The 20,492-nt window shown below is 37.6% G+C and overlaps 1 protein-coding gene and 1 long non-coding RNA gene across 7 annotated transcripts in view; one reads left to right on the top strand and one right to left on the bottom strand.

Moving 5' to 3' along the window:
* gabra3 (gamma-aminobutyric acid type A receptor subunit alpha3) overlaps positions 1-20,492 on the bottom strand; it is a 311,418-nt gene that overhangs the window by 95,870 nt on the left and 195,056 nt on the right. For all 4 annotated transcript variants that reach the window (XM_062048129.1, XM_062048130.1, XM_062048131.1 and 1 more), the window contains one exon: positions 19,486-19,553. In XM_062048129.1, coding sequence (XP_061904113.1) covers positions 19,486-19,553 — 68 coding nt within the window. The remainder of the gene's footprint in view (positions 1-19,485; positions 19,554-20,492) is intronic.
* On the top strand, positions 2,633-10,026 carry LOC133649748 (uncharacterized). 3 transcript variants are annotated; one of them, XR_009826138.1, is made up of 13 exons: positions 2,633-2,866; positions 5,435-5,512; positions 6,745-6,822; positions 6,912-6,986; positions 7,092-7,118; positions 7,237-7,427; positions 7,630-7,747; positions 7,901-7,992; positions 8,098-8,175; positions 8,265-8,339; positions 8,439-8,579; positions 8,783-8,853; positions 9,505-10,026. It is a non-coding gene; the product is annotated as an uncharacterized LOC133649748 (long non-coding RNA). The 3 variants fall into 3 exon arrangements; XR_009826136.1 differs by having other exon boundaries at positions 7,092-7,427; XR_009826137.1 differs by lacking the exon at positions 2,633-2,866 and adding an exon at positions 5,014-5,187 and having other exon boundaries at positions 7,092-7,427.

Here is a 20,492-nt window from a genome sequence, read left to right as displayed (position 1 = left end):
ACTTATTGTGTCTAATATGTCATGATCTCTCATGACAATTATAAATACATTTCTTGTATTTTGTTTTATTTTACTGTCCAGCACTATTAATTTGTTTCCATTTCCTGTTTGCCTCCTTTTTGCTACTACTACTCCTGCTTGAGTGCTGGCTCCCTCACCTGTCCCTGATTGGCAATCAGCCGCACCTCTTCCTGACTGCCAATCAGGATGCTTTTTATGCCATTTTTAAAATATCGTACTGAAAAAAAAAAAAAAAAAAATTAGTTGTTTATATATCTTTTTTTGCTTGGCTGCATAAAAACACACCCATTTCTCTCTCTTTTATTTTTGATTTTAACAGTTTGTCCATCTTGACAATTATTTTTTTTTGTATCCTTACTGTTCCGAAAATTAACCGAACCGTTAACCACATTAATACCTTTACAGTACACCCTAATATGCACCGATCACTGAATACAGCATTTTTTTAAAAGTATTGTTTCGATCTATTTGTTATAATCCGCTGCCCGGATCATGTTCTGTTTGGTTTTTGGACTACCCAGTTCCTGTTTTTGTGCTCCCCTGTTTCCATGGGTGCTTATTGTCTTCACCTCTCTCTGATTGGTGTTCGGGACGCTCACCTGTTTCCCGAGCACTAATCTGAGCACTATTTAATCCTGCTTTTGCCGGTCAGTCAGTCTGGCTTCCTTATTTGCTACAAGCAACAGCTAACAACGGTTTGATTTCCTGTTTTGGTATATTAGCTTCCACGCTAAGCTCCTTTTGTTTGCTAGCTCCCACGCTAGCCCCCTTAGATTTTGCCTTCCGTGCTATGAACACGCTTTTGTTTGTTACCGCCTGATTTATTGCTAAAATAAATCATTTCCTACCTGTGTCCGAAATCCGTCTGCATCTTGGGAGAACGACCCTCGCATCACGTTGTTGTAACAGAATCAAACTAGTAGATTGGTACATTCCATGTTCTTTTCAATTCCTTCCACTCCTCACATTAATCATGTTCATACAGTATATTGTATAGCAAAGCAAAGTGTACACTATAACTACTATTTCCAAAGCATGTAATTTCTCATGAATGTGACAATTCTCCTGGGTGAACATGAAGTGGAACATAATTGGAAATCAAAGTCGATGATTGATGCACTGTTTCGTTCAGCTTGGAATAAAACCTTTTTGCATAAACCCTTATGAGCTATCGTTACATATCCATGGACTGCACAAGTATTTTAAGGCGGAATAACATTATTACTTATTCTTACAGCACATATTTACTTCTCTAATTTGAATATAGTACAGTGACAAAGTCTGAGGCCACCATTAGATTGGTTGTTTTAGCATTGCTTCAGAACAACCATACTGTACAGAAGTAGAATAGTGATGGCAAACTCAAATCCTTTTACTGCCTCCAGTTCTTGTGAGTCATTCATTGTATGGCATCTGAATCGGGTAGTCAATTACACAAGTCACTGGTCACCAAGCGCGTGGGCAGAAACTTGCATTATTGATAGTATACTATTGTTGAAAAAAATAAAGCTCAGTTCACTTAAGGTCTTGAAGAACTGCAGTCTTTATTTATATTCAAGTTGCAGTTGACGTGTTTTTAATAAATCCATGCCCAGTCTCTCTTGATGTCTGTCGGCTCCTGAGCAATATATTGGAGACCCCTAACCTAAATTCTCACCGTTTAAGAGGACAGAAAAACAATGTATACACTCAGGGCCAAAGATGATCTGCTAAGCTTGTGCGCAGAGGATTGCCTCTCTTATATGAGCAACATAGAGTGCACAATCCATTTAGCATGTCTGTTTTCATGTCATTGCATAATATATACTGATTATTAGAAAGCCCACAAAGCTGGTCGGAGGAAATGCAAATAAAACAGTTTAGCGCTCGGAATATGATTTATCAAGCCTAAAACTGTTTTGCGGCCACTGTTTTGCATCTATATTTTAGCAGGTTTTAACTGGGCGTGCAAACTGGCCCAGTTATTCACACATGGCTTTGAGAAAGGTGGCGATCACGTTGCAAAGACAGATGACGGACAGAAAATTTACATTTGTGTGTCAACAATTTGGACTGTTATAAATAACAACTATGAGACATATTGTCTTTTTTGTAATATCATTCTCTAATTTGATATCTTCTAGATTACTTAAGTGGCTGATTAAAACAAATTCAATTGATGCATTTTGATGTCAGCTAGCATGTTTAATGGTGTTTGTTTTTGATATAGTAGATATATCATTAACATATCTCACATATGAAAAAAAACTTCTTACAATATGCATTTTCTTGTGTCTAGATCATTACAGCGCATACTCACAGTTAGTGTCAGCATCTTCAAGAGCTAAACAATGTGCTTTGTTGTAGATTGCACTGCGGGAGTGCTTTTAAAATGCCCAGAAAAAGTGGTACATGTTATATTTGTCTGCTGCATGGTTCCAAGCATGATAACATGAATGTGGAGGGAAATATTTGTGTAACCCATATGGAAATATAGTGTCACTAATATATTCTCCTATTATTAATTTCGAATCTATGGTGTGCCAAAGTCACTTTGGTCACTTAAAAAATGTTAAACTTGATGTGTCAATGTCATGTGGTCACTACAGGGTTAAATTTATGACACATGCACGCAGCACGTTATTCACACGTTGGCCAGTAGAGGTCGCATGCACCTAGTCATTCCAGACATTCCTTCACTGAACGTCAAAGAGTGAAGGCACGAGTCATATCGTTGTGTTGCAAAGACAAGGTTTATACGTTAAAATACTTGTCACTTCTCAAAACGAGTGTTGGAAAAGCAGCATAAGATAGCCTGGTTCCAGTGGGAGCCGGGTTGCTGTGTTTTGTGCTGCTGAGAACTCCAGTAAGTGTTACTTTGTGAGTGAGGCCTACATTAGCAAGCCTGTTAGCCTAGCCATCCTGTTAGCGCTAAAGAGAGGAGTCTGATAACAAGACACATGTACAAAACCATCCATCCATCCATTTTCTAACGCTTATTCCCTTCGGGGTCGCGGGGGGCGCTGGAGCCTATAGTAATATGATGTCTTGAGAGAATGCCTTGTGACATGTTAGCATATTGCAGTTGGATAACTTTATTGTATTTTCGTTTTGTGTAAAAGAGAGGTTTATTTAATGTTACTGTGTTCAGCCTTAGCAGTGAGCAGAGGAGCTGCATTCATTCCAATGCTGCTAAAAGCACCCTTGTCATGCTGCTTAAAAGGGGAACTGTTGATACATTTTATTTATTAAATTGATAGTTAAAATGATAACCATTATAATACATGATGACCAAAATGTGATTTCAGTTAAATCATGTATTTTATTTTGTGATGGTTTAGAAAGTGATAATTCACAGTTCATAATTTAAAGATACAAAGGTAAAAATCCTTAAATGGATGTAACTAATTTCATTCATTGACGTCTTAAGTAAGAGGTGAAGCTACTATAGTTTTCATGATTTGATGCTGCTGTTAAAGGCCTACTGAAATGATTTTTTTTTATTTAAACGGTAATAGCAGATCCATTCTATGTGTCATACTTGATCATTTCGCGATATTGCCATATTTTTGCTGAAATGATTTAGTAGAGAAAATTGACGATAAAGTTCGCAACTTTTGCTCGCTGATAAAAAAAGCCTTGCCTGTACCGGAAGTAGCGTGACGTCACAGGAGCTAGTATTCCTCACAATTCCCCATTGTTTACAATGGAGCGAGAGAGATTCGGACCGAGAAAGTGACGATTACCCCATTAATTTGAGCGAGGATGAAAGATTCGTAGATGAGGTACGTTACAGTGAAGGACTTGAGAGGCAGTGATGGACGTATCTTTTTTCGCTCTGACCGTAACTTAGGTACAAGCTGGCTCATTGGATTCCACACTCTCCTTTTTCTATTGTAGATCACAGATTTGTATTTTAAACCCCCTCAGATATAATATCCTCTTGAAAATGAGAGTCGAGCACGCGAAATGGACATTTAAAGTGACTTTTATCTCAAAGACAATACATCGGTGACACGCTTAGCTACTGAGCTAACGTGCTAGCATCGTTCTCAAATGAAGATAGAAACAAAATAAATAAACCCCTGACTGGAAGGATAGACAGAAGAGCAAAAATACTATTAAACCATGTACATGTAACTACACAGTTAAAAATTCTCAGCCTGGTAAGGCTTAACAATGCTGTTGCTAACGACACTAAGGCTAATTTAGCAACTTAGCAACCGGAACTCACAGAACTATGTACTCTCTCCTTTTTCTATTGTGTATCACGGATTTGTATTTTAAACCACCTCGGATACTATATCCTCTTGAAAATGAGAGTCGAGCACGCGAAATGGACATTTAAAGTGACTTTTATCTCCAAGACAATACATCGGTGACACACTTAGCTACTGAGCTAACGTGCTAGCATCGTTCTCAAATGAAGATAGAAACAAAATAAATAAACCCCTGACTGGAAAGATAGACAGAAGAGCAAAAATACTATTAAACCATGTACATGTAACTACACCCACACAGCAGAAGACTGCTATACGGATCCGCCTTCAAGTCGCCCAACCCGCGTTACTGTCACATTCGTTTTGGCTCCGCCTAGAGGATACAGCTCCGCCTCTGAAAATTGTACGGTCAGACAGCTGATCCTGAGCGGACTCGTGTCTGATTCGCATACGCGGACGCGACAAACTAAACCGGCGCGCGCCGCCTAGAGTTATAGGCTCCGCCTACGCACGCTGAGCCGACCAATGTCTGCACCCGCAGACGTGGACGCGCCTACTAGCGTGTACGCGCATGAGCCAAGATCTCTGGACTTTCTTTGCTGGAACACGAACGTAAGTATAGATTTATTGATTTATTGCTACATTCGCAGTAAAGATCGGCCTTTGTGTTTCCATCATCATTTATGTATGATTGTAATGACGTTGTTTGATATTAGGACTAGCAGTAAAACTTTATATTCTGTAAAAAAAGGCTTTTATTTCCAGCGCCGCCCCCCAGAATGCTTTGCATGGGGACGTGCGTCTGACGTCACGTATTCAGAAAATTCGAAATGGCTGCACGCGGGAGGTGAGGCCCGAGCGAAGAAAAGTGGAAAAGAGTGTTATTCGTCAAAAAACCCACACAACGACGGTCATTTTTTCGCCGTGCTATTGTAAAATTGTCTTTTATCTGTGTTTTGTGAAGCCGGTGAGTAACGTTCAATACAGTTAACTTAGGCTATCTTTTGTTTGACGCTGTGAATGTGTGCAGGTTACATGCTACGACATTCCACATATTTCCAACTGGTTGAAACGAAAGCGTATTACTTTATTGTCAGTGTTGTTTAGGCCCAGGTCGCTATTACTTCGTTATAACAACGTAACGTTAACAGAGTGGAAACAGCCGTTCTTTGCTATTAATATGAGTGTGTATTATTTCTTTCTTTGTTCTTTAGTGGAGCTCGAGATCCTGTTTACTGTGGACTAGCTGTGTGTGACGCCATGTTGTTTTTGTTTCCATTACAAAAAAAAAGGTATGTCTATGTGTTTTTTGGCATAGTTAATTGTAGAAAAAAATATAAAATGAGGTGATGTGAGTGGGACAAATTGCTACACATATTAAGGATCCTTTTTCTTGATCTATATTTTTGTTATTTGCTGATGTATATATTTTATATGCTGTTTTTTATTTAATTAATTTATTAGAGACTATTTTATGCTTTATTTACCTTTTTTTATTATTATTATTTTATTTACTATTATTATTATTATTTCCACATGTAAGCATAAATAATTGATCATATTAGTACATTGTTTGATTGCTTTGCTTAATGCATTCCATAATTTAATTCCACATACTGATATATTGAAGGTCTTAAGTGTTGTACGTGCGTACAAATGTTTTAAATTACATTTCTCTCTAAGATGATTTTTCTCCTCTTTTTTTGAGAAGAATTGTTGTATATTCTTGGGTAGCAGGTTATAGCTTGCTTTGTTTATAATTTTAGCTGTTTGCAAATTCACTATGTCGTGGAATTTCAGTATCTTTGATTCAATAAATAAAGGATTTGTGTGTTCTCTATATCCAACATTATATATTATTCTAACTGATCTTTTTTGTAACACCGTTAATGAATGAAGTGTACTTTTGTAATCATTTCCCCATATTTCTACACAATAACTCAGATATGTAACACTAGTGAACAGTAGAGAATATGAAGTGATTTTTTGTCTAGAACATGTTTTGCTTTATTCATTATTGACGTGTTTCTTGCTACTTTATGTTGTATATTTTTTACTTGAGATTTCCAGTTCAATTTATCATCAATCATTATACCTAGACATTTGGTTTCATTTACTCTTTCAATTTCTATTCCGTCTACTTGTATTTGAGTTTGACTTTCTCTTCTACTGTTACCAAATAGCATTATTTTAGTTTTACTGAGATTCAAAGATAGTCTGTTTTTGTCAAACCATCTTTTTAATTTGTTAATTTCTTCTGTTATTATTTGTATTATCTTCTGTGTGTTCTCTCCTGAACAAAACGCTGTTGTATCATCCGCAAATAATACTAACTTTAAATCTTTTGTAACTTTACATATGTCAATTATCTAGACATTGAATAATTTAGGTCCTATATTGATCCCTGAGGTACACCACAGGATATATTTAGCGATGTAGACGAAACCACCACATTACTATTAAAGATATGGTTAACATTCTTAGTGCTAAAGATATTCTCCTCTCCTTGTATCCCTTCTCCCAGCTCCACCGTCTCGCTGAGTGCCAGCAAGAGTCATGAGTACTTGTCAACTCGACTCCTCAACTGGAGATAACTTTCTAGGTAAAGACTGATCTCCAAAATAATATCTCAGCATCCAGTAACCATGGTTAACAGATCACAACCATTTAATACCAATTTATCTCCCTTAGCACCTCACCATGGGGAAGGATGTATTCATATGCCTTCACCAGCACCTGCATTAAACATGCAGAGAGTTACACAAGGTAGGGACTGATCTCTGTATACACTACACCCATAATTTCAAACCCTACTTTACGATTGAGCTGAAGTTCTGACTATTATGACCTGTACTTTTACCTTTCTTATAGTTCTTACCACCTTGGGGCACCATTCAGGTAAAATCTCAGCTCATCTTACTTGCTTATTTGTATACACTAACACCTGTGCATGCTTTTGTCCACGTTGTTCCTTTGACGATGAATAAATACCCCTTTTCTTTCTTTCTACATTAAGGGTGCCTTTTCATCTGATTAAATTTATAATGAACAGGGACATTGCGGTTGTCCCAAGTGGATGGTATGATGATAGGATGGTTTTCTGGCCCAGCTATAAAAACACCGACAGAATTGAAAGGGCAGCTTTAAATGAGGAGCAGCATGAGCCAAACTGGCCAAGATTTGACGTTTCTGTTGTCCGAACTTGTGGTATGCAAATTCATAATCTTCTTGTTTAAAAATAACGTCATAGTTGCTTCTCTTTATGCTTGGAATAACCTATTGTGTCTATGTTCTGACCAGGTCTCTTGTAAGAGAGAGACCTGATTTATCATCATCAATAATAATAATATTCTGTTCAGCTCTACAGCTAATTTGAAACTCATGTTCATTTTAACATATTCAATTTTAGACAACTACAAAGACGCATTAAAAATAATGCAACAATATGGAAAGGGCTGCGACACCTCAGACCTGCAATCTGAGGCAGAGAACGAGGAGCTGCCAGAAAAAAGGAACAGGAAGCCAGTGTAAGTGTGTTCCGTCTTGTTTTTGTCATGTTTCTACAGTAATAGGAAGGTTATTTCCGGTAGCATTCAAAAATAGACCAGAGATGCTTGTACTATATGTATATGTGGCAATTTTGGTATTGCAATAATCCTAATGATATGGTTACCCAACAGCCATCGTCTCGGGGACTCAGATGATAGCGAAGAAGACCCGGGAAATAGTGACCTCACATCTCTGGGGTTGGCAAGCCAATTGCACAGGCAGAGTAAGGAATAATCTCTTAACATCGAAAACAACAAAACCACCAAAAGATATGGTTAACATTCTTAGTGCTAAAGATATTCCCCTCTCCTTGTATCCCTTCTCCCAGCTCCACCATCTCGCCGAGTGCCAGCAAGAGTCATGAGTACTTGTTAACTCGACTCCTCAACTGTAGATAACTTTCTAGGTAAAGATTGATCTCTGAAATAATATCTCAGCATCCAGTAACCATGGTTAACAGATCACAACCATTTAATACCAATTTATCTCCCTTAGCACCTCACCATGGGGAAGGACGCATTCATATGCCTTCACCAGCACCTGCATTAAACATGCAGAGAGTTACACAAGGTAGGGACTGATCTCTGAAATATTAGTGTATAGATAGGCCCCTTGGGTATTACCAGTCATGGTTAACTGATGGCTCTCTCACAATGCCCACCTCACTAGGAACGGCAGTCCCTCCTCGACTCCCTCCACCCCCCTCACCAGCAGCCCTCAACATGTGGCAGACAGAGGAGCCTGGATCCAGCCTGGCCTACAGGCCAACATGGCGAGGGGGAAGAATGGCCGACAACATTTCCTGCTCTGGTGAGCAATAACTGACAAATACCGGATGGTCATTCTGTGCCACAAATTTTGGAAAAAATTCAAATTCACAAGCAATCACATATTTTCTTCAAACTTTGTCAATAACTTTTGTCATTAACTAAGGTCAATAGCTAATGTCAGGATTATGAGTAATGAGGATAAACACTGAAACATGTTAATTTTATACTGCTGTTTGTCAACAGCGCCTGAGGTAATCCACATCCTTAGCCTGCTGGAAACTATTAAGCACAACCAAGACCAGCTGATTGCGAAGGTAAACTTCTTAAGCCTTGAATAGGTCAATATTTCATAATGACATTGATTTTGATTCATTATTATTTTTTAAAGAAAGAAACAGCCTACATGGCAGCTTTGTGTGATTAGAGTAAACATTGCTACATGTTCGTGTTACATTTCACCTGTTTGCTCTTTAAATACCACTTTTAATGTTTTTTATTTATTTCGATCATATTTTTTAAAAATGTGCCCTGGGGCCGTTAAAAAATGACCTGCAGCCCGCAAATGGGCTGCAGGTCATTTGCACTTTGGACACCCCTGGCCTACACGAATACAAACATAGAATGATAGTACAAATATAATAAGAAAACAATGTCAACCTCCCAAAGTTGGGTTATGGATATTTATTTATGCCCCCCACCCCCAACCCCCCGCCGTCATCCAACAAGTACTATGATCAAGGAACCAAATAACGATATTGATATTGCACACCTATACCCTGATCACAAATTCATAGTTTACGCACCTTATTTTAACCACCTCCAGTAACTTTAAGTCATGTTTTTTTTTTCAAATGTAATCTCCTTAATACCTATCACATATTTTGTATTGTGTAAGCATACTTGGCTTTGGATGCTTCCTACCATAAACATAAACGTATCTGTCTTGTAATCTTGTTTGATTACAGGTGCTGTGAGTAAAAATGTGTTGACAAGGTCAGCCACGGACGCTGAGGTCACCAAACACGCCATCAGGTGGTTCAACTTGGCGGGGGATCGGGCAACGAGGAGACGAGTCCCGCTTCCACCTCCTCAGGAGGAATAGAGATGTATATGTATAAATAAACAACCTTTTATTGGACTTCTTGTCATTCACCAGTTATTCATTTTCTGATATGTTAGCTGTGCATGGAGCAGCGTTTCCTTGAAGTTGTAGCCTAATAGATTAAATATGTATATTTACTTTTTAAATATATATTATATATATTTACTTTATAGAGTGAATTGACCATTTTCTGTTTCTGCCTATTGACAATATTGTTAGTTTAAAAATACAAGGCAATGCATATGTAAGCCTATATTGCTGTAGTAGGGCTTAGTGAATTTTTTAGTTTCCTATTTTATCCTACAGCAAGAACAGAAGGGATTTTGAAAATAAGATAAAGGGGTCCAAAACGGCCAGATGAGCCAGGGTTTTTATGAGTCCGTTGCTGGTCCGCGGCGGGAGGTTAGGCTTTGATCTTGGGTGCGGAGTGGATGCAGCGCGCCGTCACGGCGCACCCGCCGCAGAAATAAGGCTTTGATCATGGGTGCGGAGCGCATTCAGCGCGCCGCCACGGCGGATCCGCTACCTGCCGCCGTGGCGGATATGTTCCTGAGTGCAAATGGACGCCGATGCTGGTCCGTTTCGCGGTTCCGTTCCGGAAAGCGCGATACCTGCGCGGGGGATCCGCCGCGGAGTGTTTTTGCTGTGTGGGCACGGTTAAAAATTCTCAGCCTGGTAAGGCTTAACAATGCTGTTGCTAACGACGCTAAGACTAATTTAGCAACTTAGCAGCCGGAACTCACAGAGCTATGATAAAACATTAGCGCTCCACCTACGCCAGCCAGCCCTCATCTTCCCATCAACAGCCGTGCTCACCTGCGTTCCAGCGATCAACGGCGCGACGAAGGACTTCATCCGTGGGTTTGGCGGCAAGCATCAGCTAGGCGTCTTCTATCAGGGTAAGTAGTCCTTGTTGTGTTGCTGTAAGTATTGTACTTAGCCGCTAAGGCACCGATCGATCCCACCTACAACGTTCTTCTTTGCAGCCTCCATTGTTCATTAAACAAATTGCAAAAGATTCACCAACACAGATGTCCAAAATACTGTGGAATTTTGTCGAAGAAAACAGAGCTTTGTGTATTGTGTCCAATAGGGCCCAAACACTTCCATGCATTTTATGACATCACGCGCATAAATCATATCCAAAGGAGATTTTCAACCGGAAGTGTGGCGGGAATTTTAAAATTGCACTTTATAAGTTAACCCGGCCGTATTGGCATGTGTTTCAATGTTAAGATTTCATCATTGATATATAAACTATCAGACTGCGTGGTCGGTAGTAGTGGGTTTCAGTAGGCCTTTAAAGTCTTACAGACTTATATGGAGTACAGTGTGAACCGACCAGTATTCATATGTCCATAACTAAATGGTTAAAATGAGTAACTGTGTTTATTGATTTAAAATTGAAGTTAATATGGTACCATATGGAAGAGAACTAAGAGTAAAAAGAGTATTCTAACTGATTACATTCTGTACTGCTATGTGCAGATTGTTTTTTTGTATGATCCTGAAGTCTGGTTCCAAGCTGGACTTGAGTTATGATGGCGAGCCAGTCCCAGTGAGTGAGAGTCTGCGGAGAGGGAGCGTTTGGATGTGGTGTGGCCAGCTGCATCGGTCTCCACACTCTGCAGTGACCTATAACTGAACTGATCCACCATCAGAGTCGCAAGTATCGAACCGAATCAGTATGGAATAACGGATTACAATAGAACTAAGGATTCCCAACCAAGGAATATCGACAGTGTTCAATTCATTACTACCCGGGTAGAGTTACATTTTTGAAAGGACAATTTAAAAAGGACATTTCTTCTATTTTGCTACTTTTGATTTTTGCAACAGAGGTCTATTTTTATTTTATTTTTGGGGGGTATTTTCAATTTAAAAAGCACACTGTTCATGTGTTATTGTTTATTATTGTGCAATAAATTTGCCAGCAGTTGTTGTGTGGTCCACTAAGTACGTAACGTCTCATTGCGAGTCTCTCAATTATACTGCCAAGAACCTAGCAATCTTAATTGTTGTACTAACCTGCTATCCTACAGTAGGGGTGCTACATGTGTCTTCATGTTGACAGCCAGATAGTACGCACAAAATCCTCTAGTACATAGAAAGCGGAAGTAAGAATGGCAAGGCAAGAGATGAAGGAGCACACCCTTGCCTACTTAGTGGAGATCAGTGTCAAGATCGTAACCTACATTCTCGGTCTTGGTCTGATGCACTGCAGAGATGTGCCATGGTCGTAAATGCTGAGCTCATTGCTCTGACTTGGAACAACCCTTATGCCTTAGTTGTTTGCTGAATATTCCGCTTTCATTCCTGTAATGAAGTTAGATTTTTTTTTAAAGAGTAATGTTGGGCGTGGTGTATTGGGGTTTCAGTGAAGGCTTTGGCTGAGAAACAAAGACATTTCTGGGGCATTTGAGCATACAGAGATGGGTAATTGGACCAGTGGATAAACAGTACGTGTCAAAGAAAGATCTTTAGGAAATAGGATATAGATAGTGTCTAAAACAGCTCATTTTTAACAATTTCTCCAAGATTTTGATGCCTGGCACGGTGTGGATTTAGGAGGGCTAACTCACCGCTATTAGATGCATTTTTTCCCCATGTAGTACTGTCATTCATAGCCCCCTTGAGGGTGAATCTTCACATGTACAGTAGTCACATTAACAAGTTGACATTTTCACTTACAGAAAGGTCTATACCCTATCTAAAAACATTTGGTTTAAGGACCATTTCCTGTCCTATGATTGTTCCTGAAAGTGCCACTGATTTTCAGGTAGCCAAGCAATCTTTAATTCAAGAACAAAATGGCTTTTCATTTTTTAAAGTAGTACAGCAACGCTTAAAATAACATTTCCAAGTTGACATTTAAGTCTGAGTGTTGAAGCCTGACAATTTCTTTTTCATCACGACTTTGAAAAACAAATGATGACCTATTCTCCATTTACTATTTATTTCTCCGCAAGTGCCAGAACACTCCGTGTTAACAGCCAGATGCACTTCAATCAAATATGGAATGTTAAAAATAACTCATTACGGACATTACCATTTGTTTACCAGCTCAGGAAATGTGGCCAACTGCTTCGCTCATTTGTAGTCCTCGTTACATTTACACAACATCCAATCACTAAGCAGTTGCCCTCCCTTTTGGAAATGAGTACTAATTTCAGCAATTTATACTGCTCATTATTGAACTCCACAGTCAAGTCCTACTTACTCAATCTGGCCTTATGTGAAAACATCATTTTAATTTAATTCTCTGCTCAATGGCCAGTTTCTACGCTTGTGACAAACCATTGTTTCGGTATAATCTGACAGATGCAATACACAACACTAATGTCATGTTTTTTGAGCAAAGTGCAAAAATACACTTCCTTACTTATTGTGGTGCATCTTTTGAGCTGTGACTGTGGAAGAAGTTAAAAGAGAATCCTTGAAGCCTTAATGTAGTGTTTATGTGCTCATGGAGAAAAGAAGTAGTGTTGCCCAGGGCCACAGTGAGACTTGGCTGTGCAGTGATCAGCGATATTGAATCATCCAATTTACAGACAGTATGCGAGCATGTTAGAAAATGATGGCCCTATGTCTCGCCTAGAAACAAATTGATGCATAAACACTTTCTCAGAACTAAAAGTACCTTTGGGCTACAATGGCTTGTCACTGGGGTAATATCATCAAAGGTTGTATCCCTAAAGCTGAGCATGTGTTGTACAATCTTATAAATGACTTTTAAATTCCAACATTGTCAATGTAACAGTGCTCACTTGTTGTTGCTGCTCATCTTAAGCCCTATAGGTGTCGCTAGTGTGTGTTTAAAATGGTTAGCAAACTGTGGATTTTGGGAATCATTTTATTCTACTTATCCACTTCATTCTTGGTGGCAAATAATGCCTCCACATGCTACTTTCACAACACGTAGCCCTCACTTCGTTCCATGCTATCCAACCAGCAGACTCCTCCTTTTCTACTGTTCTCTTCCAGGTGGTCTTCCTGCCCTTCCCCACAGGCGCCCACATCATAGCGGAAATCCAGTTGATGTCCTGTCTGTGGATGTTGTCATTCATCAAGGTCATTGTATTCTCAAGGCAATCAATCGATCGCAAATGGACTGTTCAGTTTGTCTTAGACATTTTGCCTCTCATCCAAGCAAGCTTCATCAGTTCATGTTCATAGACTTAGATTGGTCAGATCTAACCAATAAACTTAGATTGGTTAGCGCTGACCAATCTAAGTCTATGAACATGAACTGATGATGTGATCTGCCAGAGTCATTTGGTTGAAGCGTGAAGTGTCTTGCTCAAGGACACAACGGACACGACTAGCATGGTAGAAGGTGGGGATTGAACCAGTAATCCTCAGATTGCTGGCACGGCCACTCTCCCAACTTCGCCACGCCGTCCCCAGGATACTTGACTCAGAATGCTAAAGCAATAAAGAATGCTTCACATTTAGCAACAAGCTTTCTTTAACATCTGTGCCAAAAACGAAGACAGGCACATATAAGCAGAAACATCCTTCATTATATGGTTTGAGCTTGGAAAATCTAGTGTCTGCTTCAACTCTATAAAATAGTCCAAGCCGACCCATTTTCTGACACGATCTTACAAGCTTTTGGGAGCTGTTAATCCTTCCTCATTGCACACGACCCAACGTGTCTAAAATTGGTCTACAACAGGGGTCACCAACGCGGTGCCCGCGGGCACCAGGTCGCCCGTAAGGACCAGATGAGTCACCCGCGGGCCTGTTCTAAAAAAAATAAAAAAATAAAAAAAAAATGTAAAAAAAAAATGTAAAAAAAACATTTTTTTTTTTTTTTAAATTAAATCTACATAGAAAAAACACAAGATACACTTTCAATCAGTGCATCAACCCAAACAACCTCCCCCATGCACACTCATCCAAAAGGGGTTATTTCTTTCTGCTACCAATATTCTGGTTCCCACAACATAGACAACACATCTGCAAGGGACACAGTCCCTGAAGCACACATGATTGTATAGGCTGCTGGTCCACTAACATTTTCATTAATTACTATTTTTTATGTAATTATTTTTATATTGTTTTACTTTCTTTTTTATCCAAGAAAATGTTTTTTATTTATTTATCTTATTTTATTTTATTTTTAAAAAAAGGGCCTTATCTTCAACAGACCAGGTTGTCAATGAAATTAGATTTGTTTAAAGGGTTTTTTAAACCAGGCCCAGTCCAGATAATGTCCAAGTCGGACTCAGCAACACACACCTTCATTCATGTACACAGAAAAAAATTAGGGAACACAACAGATTGCATATAATTTATAAACAAAATTACATTTTCAAAATAAGCATTTATGTACAGTCCAGATTATGTCCAGGTCACTCAAATTAGGGAACACAACAACAGATATCATATAATCTATAAACATAATTATACTTTCAAAATAAGCCTTTGAGGACTTCTCATCTTTTTTTTAAATGTTTTTTGGCATCATTATCGTTTTCAACCATGTAACTTTCTAAAGTTAGAAAATACTGAATAAATGTTTTAAAGAAAGTAATACTAAGTGAATATCTGTTTTTGGCCTTAAAAATAAACATTTTACCGAGTACTATAATTAAATTGACTAAATCATGATTGTCAATGAACTCTCCTAAAATAACAGAAACCACATCAAGCTTCATAAACAAACCAATCCTTAAACACATTTTTTCAACTTCCACCCAAAACAAAGACACAATATGACAATACCAAAACAAATGCAGGGTGGATTCAGGCTCCTGACAACAAAATCGGCAATCATCTGACTCTGTCATATTCCATAATTTTAACATTTTCCCTTTGGGTAAGAAGTAATAAATAATTTTAATTTGAAAATAACAATTTTGCACATCGATAATGGTTTTATAGATTAGTTTGAATATGGCATCCCATGGCAACGGGCAGTCAAAAAAGTCCTCCCATTTTCCATTTGTGTTGTATGAGGCAGCCTTCAAAGATTTCTTTATTAAATACAAATTATATATTTTTCTATTCATTTTAGTTCCTTTTTGCCAACTAGAATTTCTTATTAGAGGTTTACAAACTAATAATTTAGTAGTTCCATAATTAATTGTTTGTTTCCATCTTTTCCCAATTACTCCAGTTAGTTGATAAAATGAAAAGCTTGAGCAAGCATCACCATACATAGCTCTAAATTCATCATACTTCATAATTTTACCATTCTCATTGATAATATCATTGACAAAAATGATTCCTCTTTCAAACATATTTTTCCAAAAGAAAGGCTTTCCATCTATTACAATATTAGAGTTCATCCATATTAACTGCTGCAAAATATCGTCTTTTTTCTGGCACATAAAATTGAAAACACCACTATGAGTGGATTGTTTCCTTTATGAACCCCGCCATGTTTCCCAGCAGACTCTCTGGGAGGGGATCACTTGTAAAAAAGGATACAATTTCTTTTGATACAGTACATGTTTTTTGTCCAACAGGACATTTGTGTACCACTCAATGTTTAAATACATCTTTGGAACAATTGATGCTTTTAAAGACAGACACATAGCTTCAAGGTTGAGAAGTTTCAGGCCCCCATATTCATACTCTTTGTACAAAACCTTTCTTTTAATCTTTTCTGGTTTGCCGTTCCAGACAAAATCGAAGACCCTCCGCTCATAAATCTTAAACAAGTTTTGTGATGGAGCTGGTAATGACAAAAACAAATAAATAAATTGAGGAATAATTAACGAGTTGGCAATAGACATTTTACCATACAAGGTTAGGGATTTCCCTTTCCATAATTGCATAATTTTGTCCAGCTTTCTTAGTCGATTATCATACTTTACTGAGCCTAGATCTTCCAGATTTTCTGGGACAACAACACCAAGTATGTTAACTGGTCCATCTGTCCACAAAACAGGCACTTTGCATTCCATTCGAAAGGACGTTCCCTTTAGATTTCCGATCCTTAACATTTTACATTTATCATAATTAAGCTTAAGGCCAGATTGCTGTGAAAATATGTCCAAAAGATTAAGAAGGTTCCGCAAACAATGAGGAAAAATCTTATCTTTGTGAATCAGCCTTTTGTGACATGAACTTCATCAAGAACAAACACAGAACACGCCTCACTGATGCACATCTGCAAGACTCACTCAGAGTTGCAGTGTCAAGTTACACACCAGAGTACAACACACTAGTTAACAGCATGCAATGCCAGGCTTCCCACTAACTGACAAAGAAACAGATAACAGATTTGGTGTCCAGTTCAAAGTGTGACATGATTTAAAAATTTGAGAGTTTACTTTTGTATTTTACATGAGTTATTATTTGTACAAACATGGTGCAAAGTAATTCATGATTTGTTAAAACATGTTAGTGGCTAGCTAGTTAAAATGGGATATTGTGATTTCACAAGACTGTCTTAGAAGTCATCATTTGAAAATGTTCAATTTGAAAAATGTGCACTTAGAGAAAATATAAAAATAAAGTGTTGCATATTGATATTTATCTGTTTCTATATATATTTATTGTGAGAAATCATTAAGATGATCAGTGTTTCCACAAAGATAAATATCATTAATTATTAATAATAACAGAGTTAAAGGTAAATTGAGCAAGTTGGCTACTTCTGGCAATTTATTTAAGTGGTTATCAAACTGGTAGCCCTTCGCATTAATCAGTACCCAAGAAGTAGCCCTTGGTTTCAAAAAGGTTGGTGACCCCTGCTCTACAATATCATTATTTTGTCACATGCACAGCAACATTTGTCTCCAAATTGAACTCATGGGCAGCCACGTGCAGCGCCAGAGAACCAGATCTGGGTCGTAGGTCAAAAAAGCATCCATGTGTGTCCGACCCTCAGGGCAATGTAAGGAAGTGTCTTGCCCAAAGGTACAACAGTAATGGCTGGGATTGAGGATGCGTAATTAAAACCGGAAAACTCTGTTGACATGAAAACCCGCTCTACCTCCTGAGCAAACTCCATCCAAATAAATTTTCAGATCGAACACAGCACCAAATCCATTTAAAAGTTATTACAAATCTGTTTAGGAACTAAAATTTCATTGCGATTTTGGGGGAATGCCCCTGTAAAATTAGTCATTTAAGACTGCAATTCCCCTGTAAAATTAGACATTTAAGACTGCAAAAAAAATTCCTGCAAAAATGTGTGGATACTGCACAGTGCGCTGTCTTAAACCAACCACACCATTCCTACCTACCCCACATACCAACTCTATGTTGTAGTATTAAACCATTGATCATGCTTTTGTTAAAATAGACCATGCGAAGACAATACAAGATCAGGGCAAAATTGTGAGCCCAGAAAGCCCCAAAGGTGAATCTGCTGAAAAAAAGAAGTACTTTCTATTGTGATAAGAGAACTAACATATTCTCATGACCCAATGTCCTCAAGCTGTGATCTGATGAACACAGCATGAAAAGTCTCATAAATTGAGTCCATCTAATGTTATGCATGCACAAATAGTATCTTCTGTACAATAATTAAAGATTAAGTATTTGAAGTAGGGCTGTCAAATGATTAATTTCTTTCATCATATTAATCACATTTTGGAAATTGGAATAATCGTGATTAAGCATATTTAAAATTTGCTTAAGAAAGTAACCCAATATGTGTACACAAATGCAATTTTATTGTCAGAATGTCATCCAGGAACATTTTTAAATGTTGTACTTGGATTAATGTCGTTTATTTGCACAAAACCTGGTAAGAGTTTGATCTGAAGTTCTTTCAGGCTGTATTTTGGACTGAAATTTGCCAGCGAGCGCACTCATTTTAGCACTGACGTATGCATTGATCTGATAACTGACCGTATAACGGTTAAGGCAAAATAACTTGTATACGGGCAAAATAAATTGCACGATTAATCTAAATGTGTCCATGATTAAAGCGACAAGTTTTTGTGATTAATCACATGATAATTGGTAATTTTGACATTCCTAATTTTAAGTATTTAAAGGTCAAGCACACATATGGAATTTATTTTCCACATGAACTTGATAACAAGTACACGTCTCTAAAGTATTTTAAACTTGCCTGGAGACTTTTACACCCAATGACATCTTGACAATAGTAAGAACTAACTTTTACATAATCTCCTGCAAATACCCCTTTAATGAAAGAAAGGGAAAGCTTTCTAAAGACTTACCACACCTACTCAGCCACTGTAATTATTGCTAGTGAGCTGTCTATTTGAAGAGATCCTTGTGGATTTGTGTAAAGTTTGACTTTGACAGCCCTGAACTACACCACAGCACTTTGTGTGGATTCTTGTTAGAAAGTGAAACAAGACCTCATGCAAGACCAAAGAACTCCAAAGCCCACTAATCTTACTACATCATATAAGATGTGGAGACAGCTCTTAGCTGAACTAGAAACACTTCCTTAGCCCAAGGTGGTCAATTAGAGCTGCATGATCAAATATATCAAATGCTGCATAAGGTCCCGGGACAAATAATTAACCATTTCTGTGCCTGATGTTTAAAAACACTTAACCACAGGCTCTTAAATACCTCATGGAATTTCACTTGCAAAAAGTTTGTGCAGTTTGGACAGTCCATGTATTTATTTATTTATCTTTTTAAATAAATGTGTTTTTATTGAGCAGTGATGTGTTTTGTTGCTGCAAATCACATTAGCAACTGTAGTGGTCATAAAATATCCTCTTTCTAGCTACACTACTTTTATATACTAATTTACACATCTTTGTAGACTCTGACTAGATTAAATGCAATATGTTGTTTTATTATCGGAGAAAGTATACCTCATACATTCCCTTGATGTTTAAAATATTGCATACATTTAACACCAATTTATAGTTTAAAAGAGAATAATACTCACCATATCTGTATCTGACACTGGCCCGAAGCTTGTCACGTAAATGTTTGTCCTCACTTCTGTCACGCTCTCTGTAAAGAAAAGAGTGCAGCATGTTATACACAGCACGTGTTCGGTCAGTCCTGTGGAGCACATTGCAAATTAAAATAACACTTATCCTGCTAAGGGTTGTGGACATCTTAAACCTATCCCAGCTGATTTTGGGAAAAAGGCAGAGTACACCCTGAACTGGTTGTCAGTCATATGGTATAAATTAGCCATTTACATTTCTCTATATACAAAATTAGAGGTTATGCGATATCCATCCATTCATCCATTTTCTTCTGCTTATCCGAGGTCGGGTCACGGGGGCAGCAGCCTAAGCAGAGAAGCCCAGACTTCCCTCTCCCCAGCCACTTCGTCCAGCTCCTCCCGGGGGATCCCGAGGCGTTCCCAGGCCAGCCGGGAGACATAATCTTCCCAACGTGTCCTGGGTCTTCCCCGTGGCCTCCTGCCGGTCGGACGTGCCCTAAACACCTCCCTAGGGAGGCGTTCGGGTGGCATCCTGAGCAGATACAGTATATATATATATATATATATATATATATATATATATATATATATATATATATATATATATATATATATATATATATATATATATCGTATATCGCATAACTCAGGATGTATCTGATATATAATATATACTGTATATATATATATATATATATATATATATATATATATATATATATATATATATATATATATATATATATATATATATATATATGTATGTGTATATATATATATATATATATATATATATATATATATACATATACATATATATATGTATGTGTATATATATATATATATATATATATATATATATATATATATACAGTATATATTATATATCAGATACATCCTGAGTTATGCGATATACGATATGAAATATATAATTTTGGCCAAGGATAGATATTTTAATAGTAATTATATTTTTAGAATATTAAAATATCTATTAAAAA

The sequence above is a fragment of the Entelurus aequoreus genome, linkage group LG05, assembly GCF_033978785.1.
Source record: "Entelurus aequoreus isolate RoL-2023_Sb linkage group LG05, RoL_Eaeq_v1.1, whole genome shotgun sequence".
NCBI classification, from domain to species: Eukaryota; Metazoa; Chordata; class Actinopteri; order Syngnathiformes; family Syngnathidae; genus Entelurus; species Entelurus aequoreus.
This window is presented reverse-complemented; position numbering and strand designations above follow the sequence as displayed.